Source organism: Chroicocephalus ridibundus, chromosome 2, assembly GCF_963924245.1.
Source record: "Chroicocephalus ridibundus chromosome 2, bChrRid1.1, whole genome shotgun sequence".
Taxonomy (NCBI): domain Eukaryota; kingdom Metazoa; phylum Chordata; class Aves; order Charadriiformes; family Laridae; genus Chroicocephalus; species Chroicocephalus ridibundus.
This window is the reverse complement of record NC_086285.1, coordinates 68930834-68956162: the sequence shown is the minus strand read 5'-3', so window position 1 is coordinate 68956162 and position 25329 is coordinate 68930834. Positions and strand designations below refer to the sequence as shown.

The 25329-nt window shown below is 44.1% G+C and overlaps 2 protein-coding genes across 8 annotated transcripts in view; one reads left to right on the top strand and one right to left on the bottom strand.

Moving 5' to 3' along the window:
- DCDC2 (doublecortin domain containing 2) overlaps window positions 1-3965 on the bottom strand; it is a 71329-nt gene extending 67364 nt beyond the window's left edge. Inside the window, exon 1 of one of the 2 annotated variants that reach the window (XM_063325798.1) lies at window positions 3737-3965. In XM_063325798.1, coding sequence (XP_063181868.1) covers window positions 3737-3798 — 62 coding nt within the window. In that variant the 5' untranslated portion in view covers window positions 3799-3965. Of the gene's footprint in view, window positions 1-2197; window positions 2498-3736 lie in introns of those variants that run through there. The other variant, XM_063325797.1, reaches the window with a different exon arrangement.
- On the top strand, window positions 3316-24887 carry MRS2 (magnesium transporter MRS2). Of its 6 annotated transcripts, XR_010069912.1 has the most exons (12): window positions 10337-10580; window positions 11004-11077; window positions 12596-12632; window positions 13259-13371; window positions 13838-14011; window positions 14659-14789; window positions 15476-15592; window positions 19592-19744; window positions 20881-20998; window positions 21802-21915; window positions 23011-24020; window positions 24122-24887. XR_010069912.1 is itself a non-coding variant. In XM_063325801.1 (11 exons), the coding sequence occupies exons 3-11, from the start codon at window positions 12596-12598 to the stop codon at window positions 23119-23121; spliced, it is 1068 nt and encodes a 355-aa protein (XP_063181871.1). In that variant the 5' UTR covers window positions 3316-3446; window positions 11004-11077; the 3' UTR covers window positions 23122-24887. The 6 variants fall into 6 exon arrangements, 5 of the variants coding, with proteins under 5 accessions (XP_063181871.1, XP_063181873.1, XP_063181870.1 ...); XM_063325801.1 differs by lacking the exon at window positions 10337-10580 and adding an exon at window positions 3316-3446 and having other exon boundaries at window positions 23011-24887; XM_063325799.1 differs by having other exon boundaries at window positions 23011-24887.
- The last annotated feature ends 442 nt before the right edge of the window (window positions 24888-25329 follow it).

The following is a 25329-nucleotide window of genomic DNA, read 5'->3' as shown; positions in this document are numbered from 1 at the left end:
AGGTGAGCTCAGTTTAGTCTAGAATTCACTGCGGACAGGGAAGAAAAAGGTTCAGTTCTCAGTATAAGGCATCTGAGAAGAAACAAATGCACTGCTTGAAGTGGAGCAATGACACTTTCGGCTTCTGCTTCTCCTTGCATACTCTCTCCTTTCCATTACGCTCCCACACATCGGTGCCACAAGGCTCCATTTCAAAGTTCAGCTCTGCATAATCTGTCACAGCAATGAATGTGTCCAATCACTTAAAAAAAATACTGTAAAAAGTATACACACTTTTTGCTGCTATCAGACCAGACTCAGATCCTTTAGGGCAGATGATTTGGTCTCCCACAGCTGCAACTGCTTTATTTTTGCCTGTGACACACATGCAAACACACCCTCTTTTCTTTAAATCCTTCAATTCCTTTCAGAAAACTATGCCTTTCAACTAAGCCCTCCTCTCCTCCGACTTTTCTGGCTAAGATGCCTCCCTAATATCATTCTGTCTATAACCCAGTTAAGAACAAGATCAACGGTAAGCCCTTCAGCCTGTCTTAAATAATGCTTATGAAAGTACTGACAAGATTTACAGCACTATATAAATAAATACTAACAGCGAAGAACTCCCAACTCTGAACACAGAAATGGAAAAGATCTCAAGTCATGTCATTCATCCTCCCTACAGAACAGGACTATAGCATACTATCAAGAGATATATGAACAGCCTACTTTTAGCAAGTCCTTTCAGTTAGTTTTTCTTAAAGTATTCTCTTTGTTGATCTTAAATACTTAGGTATCTTGTGGCATGTCGCAACCACATAAGTCTGAAAAGCTCTCACCATAAAACTCTGACCATGCAAAACGACAAATGCTTTTTCACACCCAAAACAAATCCAGAGTGCCCAGTTCTCTACACAGTGCACGCTCATGCCAAACACTTGCTTACTTCTAGCCTGTCTGACGAACATAAAACACATTTAGGGAGGCAAAACATGATGTGCTGACAACTAACAACTTTAAGCCATCCACAGAATCACAGGATTTAATACCAAAAAGATACAGCAGATTGTTCTTGAGAGTTGAGACTGCATTTGGGATGGAAGAACGTACAGAGGGAAAAGGGTTTATATTTAGCCTATCATACACCTTTCTTTGTAGCTTTGCCACTGAAGCGCAAGAAGCTTCAATAAATCTTCAGAAGCAGCCTGTGACAAAGCCAGTAAGAGCGCTGATAGAGATCCTGTTCTTTACGCAGAGTTTTGTCCTGAAACATAATGAGGTCTCCTGAAAAATGCAGTGCCCTCAACTCTACAAAACCAAGATGAGCGAGCTCCTGTGAAGCTGGTAGTTTAGTATATAAATTCCCAACCACCTCCAGAGAGGGACTGTTAATTTTAAGATTTTTTTTTATTCAACTGTAGGAAAAATGCTCACAAAGTCTGCACAAAACATATAATGAGGCAATTGAGACCATGAAATTTACTCAGAGTTAAGAACCATTACTGATGACATGCAGAACCACTCGGGAAACGCACCTAAAAGCTCGTATCTCCTTCACAATATTATCCCAGCCATTCATTAGAAAACAGAGAAACTGTCAGCTTAATTCTTGGTGTTCGGCCAGGGAAAAGAAAGCGAACAGTCATCTTTTAAATAACAGGAGGGTCTCAGTTATTCTGGTCATAAAGCAGTTATATACCCAAACAAAATGAAGAGAAGTGATGAAGACACAGATACCTGGGTAGAATATTTTAGACTTTTTAAAAATAATCAAGAAATTAAGTGTTGGGAATTAAATTCCCAGGTTTATCAACTTCATGGCAGGACTGGCAACACTCCACCTTTCTACAGCTTTCTCCCTGTTACTACCAGATGCTGACACTCGCCCCCCAGTTAAGCACACACATCACAACGTGCCATTGCTGCATGTCCTTCGGGTTAACGGGCTGTTTCTCCTACCGTCATGTGAAGAAGATGGCACTATGCAGCTGACAGTAACAGCAGCCTTTCTGTGGCTTGCCTCTAAAGCTCTTTCGCAGTTTTATCTTTTAGAAGTAGCTTTCTTTTTGCCTTAGGTCACAGACTTTAAGTCCTCTTTCCTCAATGCCTAATAAAAGGAGTGGGGTGGGGGGTCCTCTGAAGTACTGCCACAGCGCCAAACCCCCAATGATGATATTCAAGTTCCATATAAATGTTACGTTACTTTTTAGCCACTCACTTGAGTTTCTTGAAGGCTTCCCTGCCACCAGCCACATACTGCTCTCCACTCTGAAGCTCCTCCAGCTGCCGGACACGATGCCCACCCCGGGGGGTATAGATGTTACGCACAGCTCCAAAGGGCGCCTTCACCCCACCTGTCACCTCTTTCAGGAATACTTCGAAGTTGGACACTTTCTTCTCATTGATGACAATACGGCGCCCCGGGAAGAAAGGGTCCCCGTTGCGATACACTAGCACGCTCTTCACCATCGGCTGCGAGAGCCACGACCCCTTCGTGCCGGGACTAGTCATGCCGGGTGGCTTCCGACCTTCTGTGCAGCCCAAGCCACCCCCGAGGCGCTGCCTACCCCTGTTTGCTCAGGGGAGGGTTCCTGCCTGACGAGAACCCGTCTCGCCTCCGCCCTGGCGACTCCCTGCCAGGGACGAAGCACCCACACACCCCCACGCCGGGGGTCCGGGCACCAGGGCCCTCCTCCAGGGAGGCAGAGGAGGGAGCCCGGCGCGGCGGGGAGGGATTACAGCCCCCCCCGGGGCTTGCGGCACAGCTCTGCCCGGCCTTTCCACCGCGGCTCCTCCTTGGCAACCCGCTCTCGCTGCTCCCCGGCCCCGGGGGAGGTGAACGCGGATTACACTAACCCAGGCAAAAAACAAAACCATTGCATGGAAGTGGGTCCGACGCGGCAGGAGAAGGGATTGCGGGAGATCCGTGGCCTGACAGGGCCTTTACCCTCCGCCTTCGCCATCACAGGAAGCGGCCTTGCCGCTGCCGCCCTGGTTTCCTCGGGAACTGTACCCGGCTCGTCCTCCCCCGCGGCCCAGCCAGGCGGGACCCTGCCAGACCCAGAGCCACCGGCCCCGCGCAAAACACGGCTGAATTATTCACCAGGGGGAAGGAGGACGAGGAGGCGTCGTGCCCGGGGGCAGAGGGAACCTGACCAAGGGCCCAGCACCTGAGCGAGGGAGGGAAGTCCCCGCTCGGCCGCCGCCTCCTCCCCTCCGGCGGCCCAGGCTCTGCCTACCGCCGCCGCCACAAGGGAAGGGCCGGCCGGCTGAGCTGCCCTGAGGAGGGAGAGGCGGCGAGGAAACGTTGGGCCGGCTCAGGGCTCCCACAGCGGGCACTGGCGGCGCCGTCGGGCCGGGCCGGGCCGGGCGAGGCGGAGCTACCGTGACATGGCGGCTCGGGCCGCTGCCGGCGAGGGGCCGTTACCCCCCCAGGCGCGGCTGCCCTTCCCTTCGCAGGCGTGTCGGTGAGTACGGGATTAAGCACCCGCCGGTCTGTCCCCCTGAGGGGCTCCAGCCCCGCCGTCGAGGGCCGGGAGTTGGCGGCGGCAGGCGGCGGCCTGGCCCCCGCCCCGCCGATGTGCCGCTTTCGGCCCCGCCGGGGGGGGCGGGCGAGAAGGGTGGCTGAAAAACACCTATTTCCTTCACACCTGTCCACCTCTTCTTGGGATTTCTTACTAAAGGAGTTTCCCCCTCCAAAGAATAAAACAGACTTTTACTAAGCCTTCCAGATCGAGGTCACGAAATTCCTAGGCACCTGTCCCGGTGTGGAGGCAAGGGCAAGCCACAGCCCTCACCAAAAGGCGGCTTCTGCAACATGAGGGGCTGCTCCGGGCTCTCTACCGTGGCTTCTTGTCCGTCTTCCTTTGGTCGTTCTGATATATGTTTTCTCCGCGGGAGATTTAGTTATTTGGTGCCTGATTTTGCCCTTGGTTTATTATTAACATCTAAGAATTGCCACTTGTGTGTGCAGGATGGTCCATGTACGAAGCAAATGAACCACTGAAAAATCATACCTACCATTATTTATTCCATTCTTACTTTCCTTCTTGTCAGTTATTAAAAATCCTACCTGACAGCTAGATCTTTGCTCCAGGTCACCTGTTGCCATTTGCTGTTTACATTGGATGCAATTCAGAAATAAAACTGGGCTGTGATCTTGCAGGGAAAAAAAAAATTATTAGTGGGGTTGCAATTAGGCTCTTGGACTACACAAATTAATTGCATGTGTGTAAAGGCAATTGACTTTTTTTTTTAATGTGCCTACTAAGGTGACGCCCTCTGAATGTCTTTTTGAGATGATATGTAAAATGTTACGGGCACTGTTTGGGTGCTTTTCCCCCACCCTACCATCTGAATGGGCAAAATTAGCTAGCAATACAAAACTAAAGCGTGTTCCACCAGTATTTGGGTAGGATTATGTAGTTATTTGCATTCCTGAAATATTTAAAAGCTTTTCAGTACTCCTGTTATTCTTTGGTCGAGTGAGTCTGTTATAATTTGTTCTCTTAAGAATCCGGGATCACTTCTGCTGAGCTGGCCCAAACCTTCAATTCTGTCTGGATAATTTCAGTTAATCAGACTCAGAGGTGACTTGCCCCACTAAACCAAGCTCAAATTCAAAATACACCAGTATTTCGAATGAACAGTAGCCTGATAAATCAGGATAACATACTTGGGCACAATTTATTTTTAACAAAAATACACCAACAGAATAAAACAAAAACAATTGACAAAAAATGTGAAATAACACATTTGTCGTTCAAAGAATGTAAAGTCAAGTCAAATTGGGTTAATGCTGCACTCTTTCCTAAGTCAATTTCTATAATTCTACATAGCAGATACAATACAGCATATATAAAAAATATTAATATACATATTAAGGACCAGATCCAACCTCTACCATCATCAAAAGACTCCTTAGGTTTCACAGATAAATTAAATCAGGTCATTAAATCATCCTGAGACCATTTTCATCTTAGACTATTTTAAAAACTTTGTAAACAAATGATCCACTTGAAACTGCATTTTCCTTGCTAATTGCCAGCCAAACATCTCCAGACTGTCCAATGTTTGGGAAGTAACTTTAGATATTGCATTATCAGAATACTAGGGGTTTTTTATTCTACTCAGATTATTAAATATTGTAAAAAATCAATCAAGTATGCATCTTATGGGCTTATTCAATGAACAGATGAGTCTCTAACGTGTCCAAACAAATTCTGACTACAGATAAGTTTTCTTTACTTGAAAACACTTCAGGCATGCTTGGGACATGACTTTTGGCTATACCTTTTAATGCCGTCTGCTTTGCTCTTTCCAGGAAAACCCGCATAATAAAATACAGAGACTTTGATTCCACTGGATTTTTACCACATCTTGGGTACAAGAAGCCGTAAAACCCGAGAGAAACAGAAAATGCCTTAAATTCAAACAATTCTGTTAACAGCCCCCTTTTTCCCTGATTGGAGACTAAAACTGGTCTAGACCTTCCTGCCTGGAACTGCTTAGTGTAATGATTGTTCTTCCAAATGGATTTCAACACATGTGATGGAAGGAATTTTTCTTTTATCTTAACCTCCTTTGATGGGAAAATTACCCCCCTGCTGTGAGTTACAACAGGGCAGTTAACCATTACAAAAAGAGTAATTTCAGGGTGAGGGAAGTCAAATATGCTACTGTTATTGGTTAACAGTTACATTTCTTTACTTGTTGCTGGTTTTCTTCTAACTAATAAAGCTGAGAACCAAGCATTTACCATCCTCGAATTAATACTGTTTAACACTGATGTAGCGCAACCTGAAATGAACATTTGTATTAAAAATATGCTTATGTGTAAAAGAAAAAATGCTGATGACCTTCACACCATTCTGCAATCAAGTAGTGGATATGTCAACTGTCTGCTATTTTGTGCCAGGGTCTACCACTTCTGGTGATCTTAAGCCTAATTTGCACTCACACAACATCTTTGGCATAGGAATAACCTACTGAGTATTTTACACGTGCACCCGTTTTGACACTTGCGCTATTCCAAAATACTGTTGGTCTTTACCTATGCCCATGCTAATTACAATCACTTTTGTGAATTGCAATAAAATATCCCTTAAATGGTACCAGAGCACTGCTAGGCTTAAAGCAGTCTAGAACTGGTGGGCAAAATCTTTGTCCAAAACTGGGAGTACATTACGAATCCTTTGAAGAATTGCAATGCAGAATTTTGCCCATAGTTTAACCTTTACACAGCTAATAGCTGTGCCTCTAAAGACTTTATCTTTCAGGTTCAGCTGCTTACTATCCCTTGATTTGTGCTGCAGTGGAATCTCACCGTTTTCTTGTTCTTAAGGCAACACTTTCAAATTCAGTCCTTGAAAAGCAACCATGACTGTCAGCCCACCAAAGTCTGAAAAGCCCACACCAGCCTTTTCAGAACGAATCATTTTATTTTCTTCAGTATAAGAACAAAACAAAGCAAAACCGGAGTGTCTCCAATACAGTAAAGTCATCACGTTTTCCATCTTGCCTAAGTACAACCATCGCCTGAAAGCTAAGAAAAGCTCAAACACTTCAGCCCACGATAGCAGGGCCTTCACCCGTGAGAATCTGCTCCTTCTTGCCTCTCCAGGGCCTGACCTCTTATTCTGAAACTATTGTTTCAGTTCCTAAGCAATCTCCTATCCCATTCTCAGCAGTAACGAGACAAACTGTTGAACCCACTGACGCAATTAAGATAGAGACACATAATCTGTATATGATGGAGCAGTGTCAGACCTCTCATGTTACTTGAGGTTGACGCATGAGACCAGGTCCGTCAGGTCGTGTGTCAGGATCACATCATGGACACGACGATGAGAACAGAGACACAGCATAACAACACAGCATCAAATAGGGTCACTTTTTTCTGCAGCAAACTGCTGTGAGGTCTCTGCCATTTCAGGACCAGGAAAGATTTTTGCAGCTTGTTGCAGGACCCTGACAACAAGGCTCAGTGACAGCAAGACATGAGGTCATGGAGACAGGAACATGTCCTAATGCCAAAGAAAAGACCGACAGAATGGAAAAGGATAAAGTTTCTGAGCACAGAGAATGAAATTCAGCTTGTTCTATTGCATGTGGTGCTGAGAATCACACTGAATAACTACAACTTTGTGCATCTTATCTAAAAACCAGACTAAGCAGTAGCAGCCACTTTATTCCCAGTTGTAATTCTGGGGTAATCAGACTGTCTGCATTGACAGTTTAAAATACATAAACACTGGGTGGTTCAACTCTCATGCACACACACTAACTGGAACAAACAAAGTACTGATGCAGTTGTAAATTTTAAAACCCATGTCATAACAATTTCCCCTACTTATACAATTGCCAGATCAAAAGTGCCTTAGAATACCAGGAACAATTATTTTTCCTTAAAAAAAAGGCGTTAGACAATCACAGTTTGAGCTATAGCTTTTGGTGACACAGGCCCTTTCTAACATTCTTGCTCACGTAGTATTCTTGAAACAGCTGAGAGGATAAAGGCTTACATAGGGAAAAAGTTTTGGCAAACCCTTAGAGGCACATAAGGAAATGCTTCTCCATGGAGAGAAGCAGGGGGTTAGCTTAAGTAGAGAAAAAGTTGAAAAATATATTTCATGTGGTCCTTGTATAGAGTAATGAAAGTGAAGTCATCCTTTCTAGGCAAAGATTTCTCAGTGTGTTACTGTGGCTACCTGTGATCAAGGCGCCTGAGATTATCAATTGAGTATTCCTGATTCATTCACATAAGAGAAATTATTCTAAATAAGAATGTTATGTTTTTTAAGTTTTCTATGGGGTCTTTCCTTTTCTCTCTATTTGTATTCAGCTGCACTGATCATCCACTACACACTCATCTACTGTCTGGAAGCAAATTTACATTTTTTTGGTTAATCTGGGGTTTTTTTTGTTTGTTGTTTGGGTTTTTTTCTCAGCATGAATAAAAGGGGCTCCTGTGAGCATTTCTTTTAGGAGAAGAAACAGGTAACAGGTTCAGGCACATCTTTGTATATAGAATTGATTAAATGTACAAATCATACACTGGGAGATAATTTTTCTGTAGACAGACATCTATATGCCTTTCTACCATAATTTTACCAAAAAGTTCTCTGAGTTTTTCTTCAGTAGAGATTTATAAGGACTCCTCTGATGATACCTACCTTCTCTTTCTCTGTGTTTTTCTTTGGTGTTCTTGCTCTTTCTTTTCCACGTAGCCCAGCTGCAGTCGGACCAGTCCCTCTTGTCTGCACTGACATTCAGCCCACAGTGGAACTAGTTGCTCACGTAATTCAATCTCACAAAATAGCTTGTGTTTTGGATGGCAATTTCGTGGTTAAGCAAGCTTGTGCAGGAGCTAGACTTTTATTTTGGCTGAATGGGAAACAGCCATCATGCCCGTTTGTGTTAATGAGCTTCTTCAACAAACAGATGAGCTTGAGCCGTTATTTTTTTGATGAAATACAGCAAGCTGCTCCCAAAGCTCGGCACTGCAGGACAGACAGGATAGCTGACATGTGGGTACAACAGAGGCAACAAGCAGCTCGTTGGTATTTAAAGCTGCAATAAATAGATGGCAGTTCTAGATCTCCAGTTATCTTTTGTCAGCAGCAGTATAAAATTAGACATTCTATCTGTGCTTCATCACTTGTCCCTGGCAGCCAGTTCACACCAGCGTGTTGCCTTCACCTCTAAAGACAGAGGTGGTATTTGCTTATTGTCTGCCCTTCCAGACAATTGTGATGATGACTGATAACGCAGCTATAATGAGATACAATACCAATACTTAGTGGTATACTAACCTATTGTACATATCAAAGTTCATATCAATATATATCTGGTGTGAGGTTATGTCATCCTATTTCCAACACTTCTGTTGCGTAAGCAGCCAGAATAACAGATGGACAATGGAAAACAAATAGATCAACCCAGTATTTTTCCCCTTTTTTATTGAAGAGTGTGATATGTCAGCTATGTGAGAACTTACTGCAGATTCATTAAATGTAAATTTCGGGCAGATAGTCTTCAGGTGCTTCCCTAGCTTAAGTTGCCAGCAGTGGTGCATGTGTGTTTCGTGCTCTTCTGTGGTATTTTCTGTGCTGTCTGGTATTTCCAAATTTTGTTTAAGTATTGCTGACATCCGAGAGTATTAAATTAGTCTTGTACATACTGCCACCTGCCGTGATTATCCAAAACTAGAGCTAAAATACTCCATTTAAGTAGATTTCAGCTTTTTATCAAGTATAAAGGGGGCCAACATTTGCATTCAGGCGTGCTTACCCAGGAACTGGAAACCTCTGATGGCCTCGGTCTACACCTACGTGCTGTATGTAACTACTAGGGAACTTTTAAATTTAACTACTTCCTTGTGAAGTCATTTATCTTTGTGCAAAGTGTGTGTAAACTGTCCTTCTGATTCTGTACATGCGAATCCACATTGAGCAAAGGCTCAGCTGTGCATGTTGATGTGCGTGCATGCAGACACCCGCACAAACGCAGGGACAAGGTGTCAGGGACAAGGTGTCGGAAAGGAGGGGACAGTGTCTGCCCTCAGGTGACATCCCTTGAACTCACAGCCCATCCTGGAGCAGAATTTGGCCCCAACCACCTCATCTTAAAAAATCAGACCCATGTTCAGGGTGGCGTTTAGATTTGTGCGCTCCTGTCGGGGCAGCTACTACTGATTTGCGTGCTCCTGTCGGGGCAGCCCTACTGCGCGAGTCATTTCATTGACAGTATAATCACTTCCTTTTATTTCCCCGCTAAGTAGTAATAATGAGCGCTCTAAGCACATCCTGATAACACGTCCTGCTGCAGGGCCTTGAAGAGATTTTGCCTTCATGCCCGTTTATATGCTTTATCAGAACCAACCGAAGAGGGGCTACCCCTGCCATCTGCGCTGTCCTGCGGCCCGTGAAAGCTGTAGTTTAAAAATAATATATAACAGCAGAATCTGGTGTGTTACTAATTAAACTTTTAAATCGCAACCAACCAGCAAGCAGGGCAAGGAAATTTAATTGCAAGACCTTTAGCGGGGGCAGAATTGTCCTACGCTTGAAAAAACCCCCACATTTAAAAGTTAAAAAAAAAAAATCTCCATCAAGCGGCCGAACGCGCTGGGGCAAACTTCGGGAGGCGGGCGCAGCGCCCGGGGCTGCCCGGCCTTGCGGGGACGCCGCCAGGGCTGCAGACCCGCATAGGCCGCGGTGGCCACCTGGGGCGAGCTGCGGCCCAGCTGGCGGCTGCCGGCTACCGGAACCCGCGCCGTGTGTCACCGCCTCCGGCCGAGCCGCCGGCGGCCGCGCTCCTCCCCGTCTGGGCTGGGGTAACCCCTCCGCCGCCCCGCCTCCTCCGCCGCCGCGGCTGCGCGCCGGGAGTCGGGCCGGGCGCTTCGCTGCGTAGGGCCTGCGCGCCTATGCTGGGCGCCGGACTGCTCCCCCGCGCACTGGGCCGCCCCTGCGGCTGGGCGGGCGGCAGGTCCCGCCTGAGGGCCGCCCTGGGGCTGCCGCAGGGCTGGGGCCGGGGCCGGGGCCCGGGCCGGCCGGCGGGGGTGGCGGTGCCGCCGTGCGCCCGGGGGCTGCGCTGGGCGGGTAAGCGGCGGGGCTGCGCTGGACCGGGCCGGGCCGGGCCGGGTCGGGTCGGGTCGGGTCGGGTCGGGCTGGGCCTGCCGCCGGCCGGCCCCTGCGGGCAGGCCCCGGCGGCCGCCCCCCTGTGCGCCCCGGCAGGCCTCGCAGTGCCGGCCCGCGGGCGGGGAAGGAGCGAGCGAGCGAGGGAGGGAGGGAGGGTGACAGCCCGGCCGGGGCCTGGGAAACCAACCCGGCTGTAGCCGCAGTCGGTGCGGCATCGGCCGCCTGCCCGCGCTCTGCTGGGCCGGTGTCAAGTTCGTAGGGGCCTTCTCATGGTCGGAGGTTCTTGGTGCCGGTGCGTTATGTGGGTGGCTTATAGCAGGGCACGGCGTAATTGAAGGTAAAGTGCAGCGTGCTGGAAGTAGATATGTCTTGTCTTTTATTCAGGTAAATTTTATCAACATGTCACAACAGAGGCCTCCCAAGCCACCTTAGCCAGCGTGTCTCCTGTTTTTGCAGTGGTAAGTAGGTGCAGGAGTTTCCACGAACGTGGGTGGCTTGTGCAAGATACTGGTGCTCTTTTTTTTTTTTTTTTTTTAATTAAGGCATCATAACCACAAATGGATTTGTCTCTCGTAGAACATCCCTGGTTCTAAGTTGCTGGTTTAAGGTATTCTGACTTGAGGACCAGGTATGATATATAGCATTAATCAAGATGTTTTCCAAAGATCCAGCATCTGCTGGAAGTTCTCTTGCTTTAATTGCGAAAGCAGGTCAACTCTTACCAGCGGTGCAATCAAAAGTTTTCTTGTTAAGCTTGTCAAAGCTTGACAGTGCCTTTTAGAAATATTATTCCTGTGTCTTGGTAGCTGCAGTTCTAAGCAAACGTAGGATTTGGGGAAAAACAAGCTCTCTATGTATTCCTTTTAAAAATTATTCTGAAAGCCATTTGCTTGATTGACATTATTAGTGCACGTGAGGGAACGTAAGGCCTCCTTATTGAGAAAGAAAAGCAGTCATTCTGCAACAAGGTGCATGCAGCCAGGTCCTTGTGGCCGTGTAACCCTTGTTGCAGATCTACTGGAATGTATGCTTAGGTATGTTTAATTCACAGAAAGTTATTTTTAAAGCCACTAATATGGAATTAAGCTATGGTTTATGAACAAAACAGCAAACTTTCTCATTAAAACAGACATTGCAGTTTTTCCAATAAAATCATTTTACTAGGAGATGTGTTAAATGATAATCTGAATGACAGGTGCTAAGAAAGAAGGATTTAGATGGAGGTTACTAGCTGAATAGTATGTTAATGCAATAGTTGACATGGGCACATGGCCTAACTACCCAATTTGTGGTATTCTTTACTTTTTAAATTTTATTTGTAAATTTTTCAGATTGCTCTAGAGGAAATAGCAAAATTTGTAATCCAAAATGTAAGATGCCCTGCTGATCTCTTCTGCCTGGTATCCAGTGATAGGACACGTGGGAATGGTTCAAAGCTGCATTCCTCAGGGAAGGTTTAGACCTGGCACGAGGAAGCATTTCTTTACCAAGAGGGCGGTCAAACCCTGGAACAGGCTTCCTGGAGAGGTGGTCGATGCCCCGTGCTGGTCAGTGTTGAAGAGGCATTTGGACAACGCCCTTAATAACATGCCTTGACTTTTGGTCAGCCCTGAATTGGTCTGGCAATTGGACGAGATGATCATTGTAGGTCCCTTCCAGCTGACATAGTCTATGCTGTTCTATCCTAAGTCTGATCCTCTGTAGATCACCTCCTTCCCAAGGTTTATGTAGCAACATGGTCATGCAGATGACACTGGTTTTGTTTGGTGTGTATACAAAAACAGTGAAATATATGGTAATTTGGTGCAATAGTTTTCTTAACTGGCATGAACTATGAAAAGAGGGCATAAAAGGTTGATTTTTCTTCATAATGTATCTTCCATTTGACTTCTAGGCAAGTGCAAACGATTTTAGAAACTGATTACTTGTTGTATAGAAGTTCTGTCAAAAAAATGGTTTTTTTTCCACTCCTTTAGATGAAGCTTGACAAAGAAGGAAACGCTACTTTTTTTGGTGAGTTTTCATTGTGTTTTTGATTGGTTGGTTGGCTGTGTGTGTTTGTCTTTTTCCCTTGTCCAAACGGGACAATTATCCAGTTGTCCAATTGGGAATCTACATGGGGTAGAAAATTATATTTGGGATACTTTACTGTGTTTCTTGGGGATGTTGCAATGTTTCCTCTGTTTTGCTGCTTTCTGTTGGTCTTCATAGCATCTTTATTGTTACAATTTTTGTATATTTTTAAGTAATATTTTAAACGTAACTTATACCGTCTCTCACAGGAAGGTCATTTTTACTTTGTCTTTTCCCTTTCGACCAGCATGCTACTTTCACTGCCTTTCGCTTCTTGTAGGATTATATGTGCTTTTCAAACGAGTCACTTGGTTTCTGATGTGAAATTAATTGTCATGGCCAACTTTTTCACTTATATCTAGTTTTTTTCTCTTTCCACTGAAGATACAGTCTTCTAAACTTCATAGAAAATAAATTGCATTGAGGAATCAATAGGAGAAAACTGTTTTAAAGATAGCACAGCTTCTTTTTTTCTTTTGCGGGACTTAGAGACACACTAAAACGTAATTTCACAGCATATATGCTTGTCCCTTAAATGCCTTTATCTAAAAATACTTTTATGATAGAAAAGAAGAAAACAGAATTGTACCAGGAATTGGGTCTTCAAGCTCGAGATCTAAGATTTCAACACCTAATGAGCATTGCAACTAGGAACAACAGGATCATCATGAGAATGGAGGTAATGGCTTCCCTATAGCTGAGTGTAAACTTGATCCGTGTCTTAGCCTTGCACTTGCATTTTCTCGCACGGTTCTTTTAATACCAGCTCTCTGTGACATGCAGTCTGGCAGTAAACGTATCTTTGGAGCTCTACCTAGCAGTTAGAGGTATGCGTTTACCAACAGTACATATTCATTACGGTTTTCCTAGTTGAGCGCAGGAGAAACATTACTAACATTGTTATAGAAGTATAATCTTACAAGGAGCCTCCTCTCAGTCATACCACCACTAGCACAGTGCTGTGTCTGAACCATGGGCAAGCCACGAGTTTGCAGTTAGCATGAGATTCTGTTATTTTCCTGCCTGAAAAGACATTTGAAGAGGGGCTTTACTGAAGCCTAAATTATCAAATGCACTATAGATTTGTGAGAAATCTTCAGAGAGTTTTTTTTTTTCCCGACTCCTACATGTACTGTCTTTTTCAGTTCTTGAAGGCTGTCATAACACCAGAGTTTCTTCTGATACTAGATTATCGTAATTTAAATCTGGAACATTGGCTCTTCAATGAACTAGCATCTCAGCTGGCTGGGGAAGGTCAACTAGTTACATATTCCCTGCCCTTTGAATTCCGAGCCATAGAAGCAATCCTGCAGTACCGGGTGAGTTACCTCATATTTAAATTGTTTTGGAAGTTGTTGCTTCATAGAAAGGACAGTATGATTTTGTTCTTCTGTTAATATTTATGCATACACATTTGTATATGTATTCTGCTTTTACTGTAGGAGCTCTTTTTTGGGTTTCATTTTCGTTCCTTTAGTTTTTATGGTTTTGTTGTATTTGTGTTCCCATTCCCTTCCCAAGAAAGTGCTAATTGGATGTGATGGCTTCACCATCATTTGGACAATTAAAAAACAAGTCAGAGTGCTTTTCTAGAGACATACTGTAGCTGAAATGGAAGTCACACAAAAGATCTGAGGTTTTTGTCCTCTTGGGCAGGAGTCAAATAATGATTTCGAGCTATGCTTAAAAATCTATGCTTGGTAATATGACATTTCTAGACAAAGAGTGTTTGGTGTGGTTGGCACTGGGTTTCAGTTCAGTGCAAATCACGTTTATAAAATACTGTATTTTGCAGTGGCTTAATATTGTAAGTGATGTCCCTATAGCAAGTATCTCCTGGGTATTGGAAAGCAGATTGTGTTAACTGCCTATTACTGTGAATCTGTGTTCAGAGGCAGGAGTGAGTTGCCCAAGTCATTGTAAAGGGATTGCTTTAATTCTTATGAAGGATCATGTTGTTATCTAGATCAGCAAACTGCAGGGGAGACTTAACACTTTGCAGCCTCAGATCCTTGAGACACTGGAAGCTCTAGTGGACCCCAAGCTTTTGTCTGTGGATAGGAGTAAACTACACATTCTCCTGCAAAATGGCAAGAGGTAAATAAGAGTAAGCCGTGAAGAGACTAGAAGGTGACCATAGAAAATTATGTGCGATGAAGTGTTAGAAAAACTGTATCTACTATTAATTTCCTAGATTACTGTAATGCTGGGTTGTGCATCTTATTTGTAAATGTAAAAATTGGTATACGAAATACCTAGTGATATGGGGAGAAACAGGAAAAGGGAAATCTATTCCGAACTGTCAGAAATACAGTCAAGCTTCTTAAATAGCATCTGACAGAACAAAATAATACCTAAGAGAACAAAATGATGTCATGAAAATGTTCCCCAGTAAGTAAAACAAGATTAGCCTTTGGATCTATGCTTTAAGGTTACTAGTAGTAATACACTGGTACCTTCATGATTTAGCCTCTCTGATATGACAGTACAAATACGCACTTGCCACGTGCTTATGGAGTGCTTGTTTTTTCCAACTTACGAATATGTCCAGAAAACACATCTGAATCCCTTTTAGTGTGTGTCTGTAGCTCCCTGGTCCCCAGACAGATCACTACCACTTCTAAGTGTGTGGCCTGTAGAGAGTTTTTTGAAGGAACTCTTACAACCCTGCAGGGAAGCCTTCCCTGGCCACTCTGTCTGCTGGTGGCAAACTCACTTAGAGATTACCTTTGTGCACTGGTGCCAGTGGGGATTACTTGACCTTTTGCCTGTTCTTTCTTCAGCTTGTCAGAACTGGAAACAGATCTTAAAGTTTTCAAAGAAACTATTCTGGAGATCTTAGATGAAGAAGAGTTAATAGAAGAGCTCTGTCTATCTAAATGGACTGATCCACAAGTATTGTATGTATATTTTGAAACCACATGCTTCTTTAACAGTGTGTTGCATTTAAGGAGAACTCGAACAGTAAGCTGGGTGTTCCCTGCCAAAAAGTAGAAAGAAAAAGGCTTTCTAATTTTTTTTAAGCCCTAATGTGTGCTGCTTTGGAAATCAGTGTATTTGCCATTTTGGAGAGGGACTTCATTAGCACTGGTCATATTACGCAGTTTCAAATAGTTCTTGGCATAACAGGCCAGCTCATCTGGTGTGTAATAGGATGGGAGCAGGATGTCAGGAGGAAAAAAAGTAAATGTTATTTTTCAATGCAAATTAACACTTTCTGGGAGAATTTTCTTCATTTTCACAAAAAGAAATGAAGAGGCAGGTTTTAAAGCTTGTGTAGAATAGGTCAGACACCACACTTTGTTAGAAGTGTTCTGAACACCTTGCTTCTAGCTTTTTGCTCACCAGCAGAACCTGAAGGAAAGAGGCCCTGGAGCAGTCGTCTTGTGCACCTGAAGAGCAGCATTTCAGGAAAAATGTACATGCTGAAATAGTCCTATTGCACTCTCAAATTCTGGTGAAAGACTGGACACAGCAGCACTGGTCACTTTAACAAAAACTAAAAAGCAAAAATATAATGTATATCAGATAACATGTATGTTTGAAACCAGGAGGTAGTTCCTTCCCTGCAGAGCTTAGTCTAAATGTGCACCAGTAACTCAGTATTCCAGAAGCGGCACTGGCTTTGCATTTCTAATGCATCTGCTGGAGCAATATCGGGAGTGCTCTGAATTCCAGACTGCTCCTGAGCCAGCTGCTGGTCTTCGTCCTGGTTTTGCTCACGGCCTTCCTTTGGACTTAATGGAATCATAGAATCATAGAATTGTTAGGGTTGGAAGGGACCTTAAAGATCATCTAGTTCCAACCCCCCTGCCATGGCCAGGGACACCTCCCACTAGATGAGGTTGCTCAGAGCCCCATCCGGCCTGGCCTTAAAAAATTCCAGGGATGGGGCTTGCACCACCTCTCTGGGCAACCTGTTCCAGTGCCTCACCACCCTCATGGTGAAGAACTTCTTCCTAATGTCCAGTCTGAATCGACCCATCTCTAGTTTTAATCCATTCCCTCTAGTCCTGCCATTACCCGACCTCCTAAAAAGTCCCTCACCAGCTTTTTTGTAGGCCCCCTTAAGATAAGGTCTCCTCGGAGCCTTGTTTTCTCCAGACTGAACAACCCCAACTCTCAGTCTGTCCTCATAGGAGAGGTGCTCCAGCCCTCTGATCATCCTCGTGGCCCTTCTCTGGACGCATTCGGGCACGTCCATATCTCTCCTGTAGTTGGGGCTCCAGAATTGGACGCAGTACTCCAGGTGGGGTCTCACGAAAGTGGAGTAGAGGGGGAGAATCACTTCCCTCGACCTGCTGGCCATGCTTCTCCTGATGCAGCCCAGGATACGATTGGCTTTCTGGGCTACAAGTGCACACTGACGGCTCATGTTGAGCCTCTCGTCCACCAGCACCAGCCAGTCGCTGCCCAGCCTATATCGGTGCTTAGGATTCCCCCGACCCAGATGGAGGACCTTGCACTTGGTCTTGTTGAACTTCATGAGGCTGGCATGGGCCCACCTCTCCAGCCTGTCACGGTCCCTCTGGATGGCATCCCTTCCCTCCAGCGTGTCAGCCGCCCCACACAGCTTGGTGTCATTGGCAAACTTGCTGAGGGTGCACTCTGTGCCACTGTCCATGTCGCTGACGAAGATGTTAAACAAGACCGGTCCCAGTACTGATCCTTGAGGGACTCCACTTGGACATGGACCCATTGACAGACACTCTTTGGGTGCGGCTGCCAAGCCAGTTCTTTATCCCCTGAATTGTCAGTCCATCAAACCTGTATTTTATCAGCTTGGAGACCAGGATGTCATGCGGGACAGTGTCAAAGGCTTTGCTCAGGTCCAGGTAAATGATGTCAGTTGCTCTCCCCTTGTCTATTGATGTTGTGACCTCATAGAAGGCCACCAAATACAAGCTGCTTGGCAAATCTCTTCTTGCCTCAGGGTAACCAATGTGTAGGGAACATCCAGGAAAGATACCAAGGTCATCTTACACTCTTACGTCAGGAGAAACCTGAAGACATCCCTTCTTTCAGACACCTTTGCACAAGGGTGGGAGAGGGGGTGGGAGGTTGTGTAAAGAGCACTGGAGCTGTGCTACGGAACGCAGTGAGGCAGTCCATGCATGAGGCACACCACGAAACACAAGCCACGACAGCGTGTACACAGGCAGGCTGGCAGCGTGTGGGCAGCTCTTTTGGCCTCCAGGGTTGATGCAGGTGGTGTGTGGTATCTGATGAACTCCAGAAGCCTGACAAGGTGTGGAGGAGCCCAGTTAGGCGCATAGGTGCCATCAGAGATCATTTGCAGCAGGAATGGTGAGATGAGCCCAGAAAGACAGGAGGAGGCAGACATGGTATCTTTGTGTGAAGGGATGGCAGACTGTCAAAGACTCACGAGACAGATGGAGGCTAGTTAATGAAAGCAGATCAGGTGGCAGTTATTTTCAAGTCCATATGCCTGTTGTTCCCTTTGTATATCCACAAGGGAGCTGATGTAAAGACACTCATCAAATAAGACCTTGAGCTGAATCTGTACTACAGCAGATAGTGCTGTGAGGCTTCCAAGTCTGCAGCTCCTCTCATCTGCATGCAGTAAAAACCTTAAGGTCTGAAAGGCTAGCTAACTCGAAGTTTCTGCCCCATAAGAGAGAAACCAGGGGCACCGTTAAAGGTCCTCAGGGAGCTTACTGGGTTGGTTCTTAAGACATGTCACTTATTTTCTTGGAAAACAATTTTGGAGAGGTTCCTTTAACAGCAATGCCAGGAGGAGATTCTTTAAAAAGTTTAGTCTCTCTAGGGAAATGAGGTCATACCACAAAAGCTATGAAGAATCTTCCTGGTGGTGCTGCTAGTTTCCAAGATCCTCTGGATCTCAGGTGCCTCAGCTTCCATCTACACGCAACAATTCAGTACACCGCCAGAAGCATACGTACCTGTCCCAGAGAAGGCTGCTGCAACAGAAGCTGGACCATGAAGTAACATGGAAGTCTCTCAAACAGACTTCACTTAGGAGAGCAGCATCTTCCATTTGATGCTTGCTCTTAGAATCATAGAATAGAATCATAGAAAGGTCAGAGTTGGAAGGGACCTTGAAGATCATCTAGTTCCAACCCCTCTTCCATGGGCAAACACTTTTTTTTAACATGTAGAAAGTGAAATGAGAATGAGGGTGGGTTTTGTAACTTTTGTGTATGTCCCTATTCCAGCTTTCCCTCTCAAATAAAGAATAAAAACAAAACACACACACAAAAAAGTAACAGTGCAACGTAACAAAACAAATAGCATTCCAACAGTTTGGCAAGTGATTCAGTTGCTTCATGTTCCCAAAACGTTTTGCAGCAATTACTGTGTATAGCTGAAACACCTTACAACTCAACTATTTTAACATACACCTAAAACATCTCCCCCACCATATAATTGTTTGTGTATTGACTTTTGGTTATGTTTTATTCTTGGAGTTTTTGACTGCAGTGTTACCAGCTTCCACCGCTTGAGGGCACCAAGAAATTAAGCATCTCCTTTCAAGATTATCAGCACTTCATATAAACGTTTACAGTAATATAAACTTTATAAATAATATAGAATTTATATAACTATACATTTTTAGTATCTTAAAAAGTAGGATTTGTGGTGGTGTGTATGCTTGAGCATATCAAATGTTAACTGTTCTATTCAAAATAATTGATTGCCTATGCTGATCAGCTCATAGATATACAAATATGCCTTTTATTTTAAGCTGTTGGTATTGATGGAAGTTCCTCACTGGAAGGATTGGATTTTGAGATCTAGTGTCAGACAGCACTTTTGTCAGTTCCTCCCCACAACTTATGTGCCTTGTCTTAATACATCAATAGTACACTTCTATCCAACATGTAGCTAACCAGAAAAATAAAAATTGTTGCTCACAGTGAGGAGAGTACATCTGGGATTGACCATGCAGAGGAAATGGAGCTGCTGCTGGAGAACTATTACAGACAAGCAGAAGATCTTGCAAATGAAGCTCGTGAGCTCAGAGTACTGATTGATGATTCAGAAAGCATAATCTTTATCAACCTGGACAGGTTAGCTGCCCTATCTGTTGAACTACCAAAAGCTAAGCAGAATTTAATGCTTTCTAGTCTTTCTCAAATCCGCCTACAAAGAAAGTTGGGGAATTCCATCTCCATGAGGGTTTGAATGGACTTGCAGTCACAGCACAAGAAACTGTGTTGCGCTTTTCTTATCAGTGAACTGGATAAAGCAAAGCAACAAGACACACTAATTAGTATGTGTAAAACCTCTCTAGCTAGGCATCAGTTTTCCCTAGCAGGAGAAACCAAGCTTCTCCTAGATCCTTCTGGGGAGCTATTCACTAAAGGAAATTTCTGCAAATTTAGGGGTAAAATAAAATTCTACTCGGGAAAGTTTACTCTTAATTCAGCAAAACTGAATGATTTAAGAGTCTGGCTGGGCTACTCAGGTGTTCAGTACAAGTTGCATTATCACTCTGTGGCGTGATAGAAAAATGAATAACTTTGGAGTGAGTATTTTCTCTCTCTCTGTATGCGACAGTTTTCACTACTAGTCAGCTTTCTTACTGAAAAATAATTCTAGCTTCCATTAGCAAGCACATGCCATTCTGTCTTCGAGGTCAGTGTTTAATGTTCTTTCTCCTCTTTACTGAGGAGTTATCTGTAGAAGCAATCGGTGGATGCTGCATCAGGAAACCACAAAAATCCTTTTGGGGAAGACCTGAATATGGAATTCTCCAAAATGGAGAATTTGGCTGCAACTGAGCCAAAAAAGGCTCAAGTTTATAGTCTGCAGCATTTACCAACTCTACTTTTTTTAAAGTATATTAATTTGCAAAGTAACAGTAAATTTTCTTTTCTTGTGAATATGGACATATAAATTCCAGACAGTTCGTGGTGAAAGAACACAAATTTCCGTGAAAATTTACTGTTACTCTGTGTGTATGCACCTCTAAGAAGTGAGCAATGCTGGGAAGTCTGATGATTAAGCAGAACCTGCTGCCTTAGAGGTATCCTGATGCAGCAGTTTCAAAACTATAGCCCCTTTTATACTGGGTTGCCTAATTTCCAGCATGATTTCCTCTCTTTCACTATTTGGTTTTAGGGCAAGCTGTATGGAATTTGAGAATTTAGGCAGCAAATCCAATTTTTTGGGTTCCCCTTACAGATGTTTCTCCCTTCTTTAGCCACCGTAATGTGATGATGAGACTGAACTTGCAGCTGACTATGGGGACATTCTCTCTCTCTCTCTTTGGACTCATAGGAGTTGCATTTGGTATGAACTTGGAGTCATCTCTTGAAGAGGTAAGGAACGAGTGCTGCTTGTATCAGTGACATAAAACACAGACCATACTCTTATAGTGCATTTTTATATTCGGTACAACTTCATTCTTTCCATAGGTAAAGCTCCAGGTTTATATTAGTATGTGAACGTAATTTAGTGCAGTGATTCATGTGTTCATGCAGTTACTTTTTTGTGAGCAAATTACTGTATGGGTAACTGCATGGTATTGCAGCCTTTTTTCTATGCAATGTCGATAGTAAAGAAATGGGAAGACAAATTTGTGGTTGTATGAGGACTGACTTTAAAGCAGTATTAAGGTTTCTTTAATGATCGTCTGTTCTTCTGAAAAGACCAGCTTTGTCTTCCAGATAGAAGGGTATCTGGCAAGCAGCCAGGGCATTTCCAGCACACCAGTGGAAATACTCTACTGTCAATTACATGTTTATACCTAGACTGAGGGGGTGCAGACTGGGGGGTACAAATTTACAATTGCACCTGCTATCTTTAAAATAAAAAATAACCAAAATAAAGCAAAGACTTCTTCCTTTATAAATCCATTAAATAGAAGGGTTGCATTTCCAGACTTCTGATGAAGGAAGGAAAACTGCATGGGACACTAATAGAATACACTAGGGTGATTCCTAAATAAAATGCTTTGCTGTGAAACAGCCCTTTTTCCAAGGTAGGGCTTGGCTGTTGGTGGTAGAGAGTTTACCACTTCCTCCCATAAAAGAGAACACTGGTGGGGAGTGAGAGATTGTCTTTGGATGATCCCTTTTCTGAAGAGAGAGTTGCATGACTAATGGGAATGTTCTGTCAGTAGGACCCGAGGATATTTTGGCTGGTGACAGGGATTATGTTTCTGGGAAGCGGTCTGATATGGCGACGCTTGCTTTCCTTCCTTGGGCGGCACCTAGAACCTCCACTACCTCCTCACGTACGTATGACTGGCTAGGGTTTCTTCTCCAGACTCTGCATGTGCAGTCTGTTTCTAAAGCAGGAAATAAGCCGTTGTAGAGGGGTGAGCCACAGAGCATGGGGGGATTCAGCTCAGTGTCTGCTCCGTGACAAAGGAGCTGGATTGAACGAGGTGGGAAGCCCCAGCGCTGGCAAGAATACACCTGAGCAGTAAGATACTGCTCACTGTTGCCAGAAGTGAAGCTGTGGGCTGTTCCTTGAGACGTGCTGTGTTTACTTTCACCTGGCAGCCCAGGGGAAGGTGAGGGTAATGGTAGAAGCAGCTGTAATTTGCCTTCTCAGCTGCCGCAGCTGTCTGTTCATAGAGAGGGATATAACAGATGCTGCCCTCCTCCTCCCACCCAGGTGCTAACTCTGGATCTCTAGTCCTTGTCTTGTAAAAGAGAAGGTAAAGATAAAAGGACAATGGACAGGTACTAGCTGTAACATCTCTCTGGAGAATGATGCCGTGGGTTTTGATGTCCTGACCCCCAATCTGAAGTTTGTGACGGCTCCTCATGTGCATAGCAGCTGTCTTTGCCATTGATGCTGATGGCATCGTCGAGCCCTATTGTACTGAGCTGCATGAAGATTTCCAAGGAGACCATCTTCAGATTAGCAAGATTTTGTGTGGGTCTTTTTCCCTGTTGACTACCCTTTCCTGCCAAAGCTGGGGGGACTGTATTGTCTGCCTCTGTTCTGTAGTCTTATGACGGGGATTATCAGTGGATTCAAAAGTTAAGTTGCTACAAATGACAAAAGAAAGGGAGACCCAGATAAACTCCCCTTTGTCCCTCCCCTCCCTTGCCACTGAGAGGCAGATGGAAGTAGTTCCTTGTGGATTGTTGCCTACGGCTACAACTAACTGTGTTATCCTCAAGCGTTGCTCAAAACCAAGTCCAGCACATACTGACTGTGGCTTGGAGAAATGTACTGAAAGGGAGAAGCTGGAGACAGTGTTCTGAAAATAAGAGGAGAAATACCAGGGTTCAGGCCTCTGTGAAGCTTTACTTTCTTTCTGCTGCATATAGAGCAGCTTCTCGTGTAATCACAGGCCATTTTGTATCTTGCCTAGGTTCCTGCAGTTTTGAAAAAATCCCAACCAGCAGCTGGAAGAGTGGAGCTAAAGAACAACCTTAAAGCAGAAACATTTGGGCTGAGCAGAAGCACATTAACAAACCAATAGGAACAGCAGGAATTAAGAGACTTTCACTGTTACAGGGTGGACTTTTGACACTTTCCTCGCATTTGTTCTTCCTTACTGAAAACTGTAAGAATTCCTAAACTTGCTAATTTAATATATATTTTGTGCCAAAAACCTACGGTGAGATTTTAATGCTCACACAAAAGGAGACAAACACAGGGAAAAGGTGACATGCTTTCCACGGTAGCCTCACCTCCACCCCACGTATGTTCCATTAGTTTTCTCTATCACATATATGTACTTATTTTGGGGGCATTCGCATTTCAAGTGTTTCTGTCAAATACTCCTTCATGTAATGGCCTGCCTTAGAGAGAACAGTATTTTCAGCTTTAGGGATGACAGCATTCATCAAAAATTCTGGTTCTGAGCTGCAGATTTAGGAATCTGACTTCAAATGTCAAAGAAAAATCCACCCCAAAGGTGGCCTTTTTGATGGATTTTTTTTTTTAAGGCCATATTTAATTGCAGAGAACAGATTTTTCAAAGCAAAAAGCATACCTCCATCTCTTGTGAAGTACCACCTCTAAATTGGCAGTAACCAGAAATGTTTCCCTTATTTTAAGTAAGCGATAACAGGCTTTGAAATGCAGCTACTTATCTTGGGTATTCCTTAACAATTAATTTAGGCCCAAAACGCATGCAGTTTCAGTAAGGGGAAAAGCAGGCCTGTTGGTAATGCACACTTGCGCGTGCAATCTGCCACTATTTCAACACGCATTGATACAGCTGCAGTTTAACAGCTCCTTGTGTTGTCAAAAGGACTGGGTTCAAATGCTGGTAAAAATAACCAGACTGGTTGTTGGTTCCTCTTAAACTGGACTCTGCTTTCTCTCTCGTCGCCCCAAGAAGACAAGACAAAGCATGGGCTAACCTGCATCACAGTAAGTAGCCGGGTTAGTAAAGGGTGTGGAAGCCTGGTGTCCTGTGATGGACTGAAGGAAGGAGTAAAATTCTTATGCCCCCTATTTGTGTTTTTTCTTAGGACTTGTCTCTGAACTCTGAGGGCGTAGTTCTCCACTGGCTTCTCTCAGTCTGTAGAGGGAACACGAAATCCTTCTATATCGGGTCACAAACACAAACACAAACAAACACAAAATTTGGGGTTTTTTAACCTCTCTGTAACATCCAGTGAGTAGCTCCTTAGGTGCCACCAGATAAATCACTGTACTGGCAGGGGTTGAAAAGACAGTAACTGTAGCTGTGAACATTTTTACTCCGGACTAACAAGTCAAAAATGGAAATTAAAAGGTACATAAATTAAAATTATGCAGGCCAGCGATGCTAGCTTGGTTTAATTGGTTCTACGTAATTTTCTAACAGTTGTTCTTGCTCTGTATGTGACTTCAACTACGGATGTAAAAGGCATGAGAAGGTGAGAAAATTAATGGGATTTGTAATGTTTTTGAGGGGGGTTTAACTCAATTTTTTGCAGCCTTTTTGCTTAGCAGGTAGAGATGTAAAAAACCTCTAAACTGAGCAATACAGTGGAAAAAAAACAACGGCTCACCTACCTTGGCTGATAAACCCCAGGAAAGCCCAGTGCATGAAGGCACATGGATGCTGATGTTTTCAAGCAAGATGTAGTTGCATTAGGTCAGGACTGAAATGTGTTGGTGCGGCTGTTTGGGAAGCTTTCACGTAAGCTTTCCAAGCACTGTCTTTAGTGCAGAGGCTTCGGCGAACTGTATTGACTCCTTTTTCTGTACATAACTGACTTAAAGCACAATAAAAGCACTGTGAGGATGACACACCTTTTACAAGACTGCCTTTCTCTCTACAAACGTATGCAAATGTTTAATGGTTTTCTTACAATTCAGGTAAATCAAAATGCATTCATGTGCAATAAAATCGCTCTGAGATCATACATAGAAAAAAAGCCAGTGGAGGCTGTATGTTCAGAATGGAATTGCTACAGAACATACTGGTTTCATCAGTTTTCATTTAAAAAGGAAAACTCTTTATAGTCTGCCCTTCTAAATACGCTGCTCGTTTTGCCTCGTACTACAGTTCAGATTTGTAAGGTAAGTAAATACTGGGCTCCCAGTTCTATAGCTACTTCCTTCATAAAGTTCAGATTTATATATTTATTTTTTTTTAAGTGTTCTGCTCTTTGGGCAAGTGAAGTCACCCAAATAGACGTCAGAATACTTCATACATCAAGCTAATGTTCACCTTGCCATTTTATTTTTT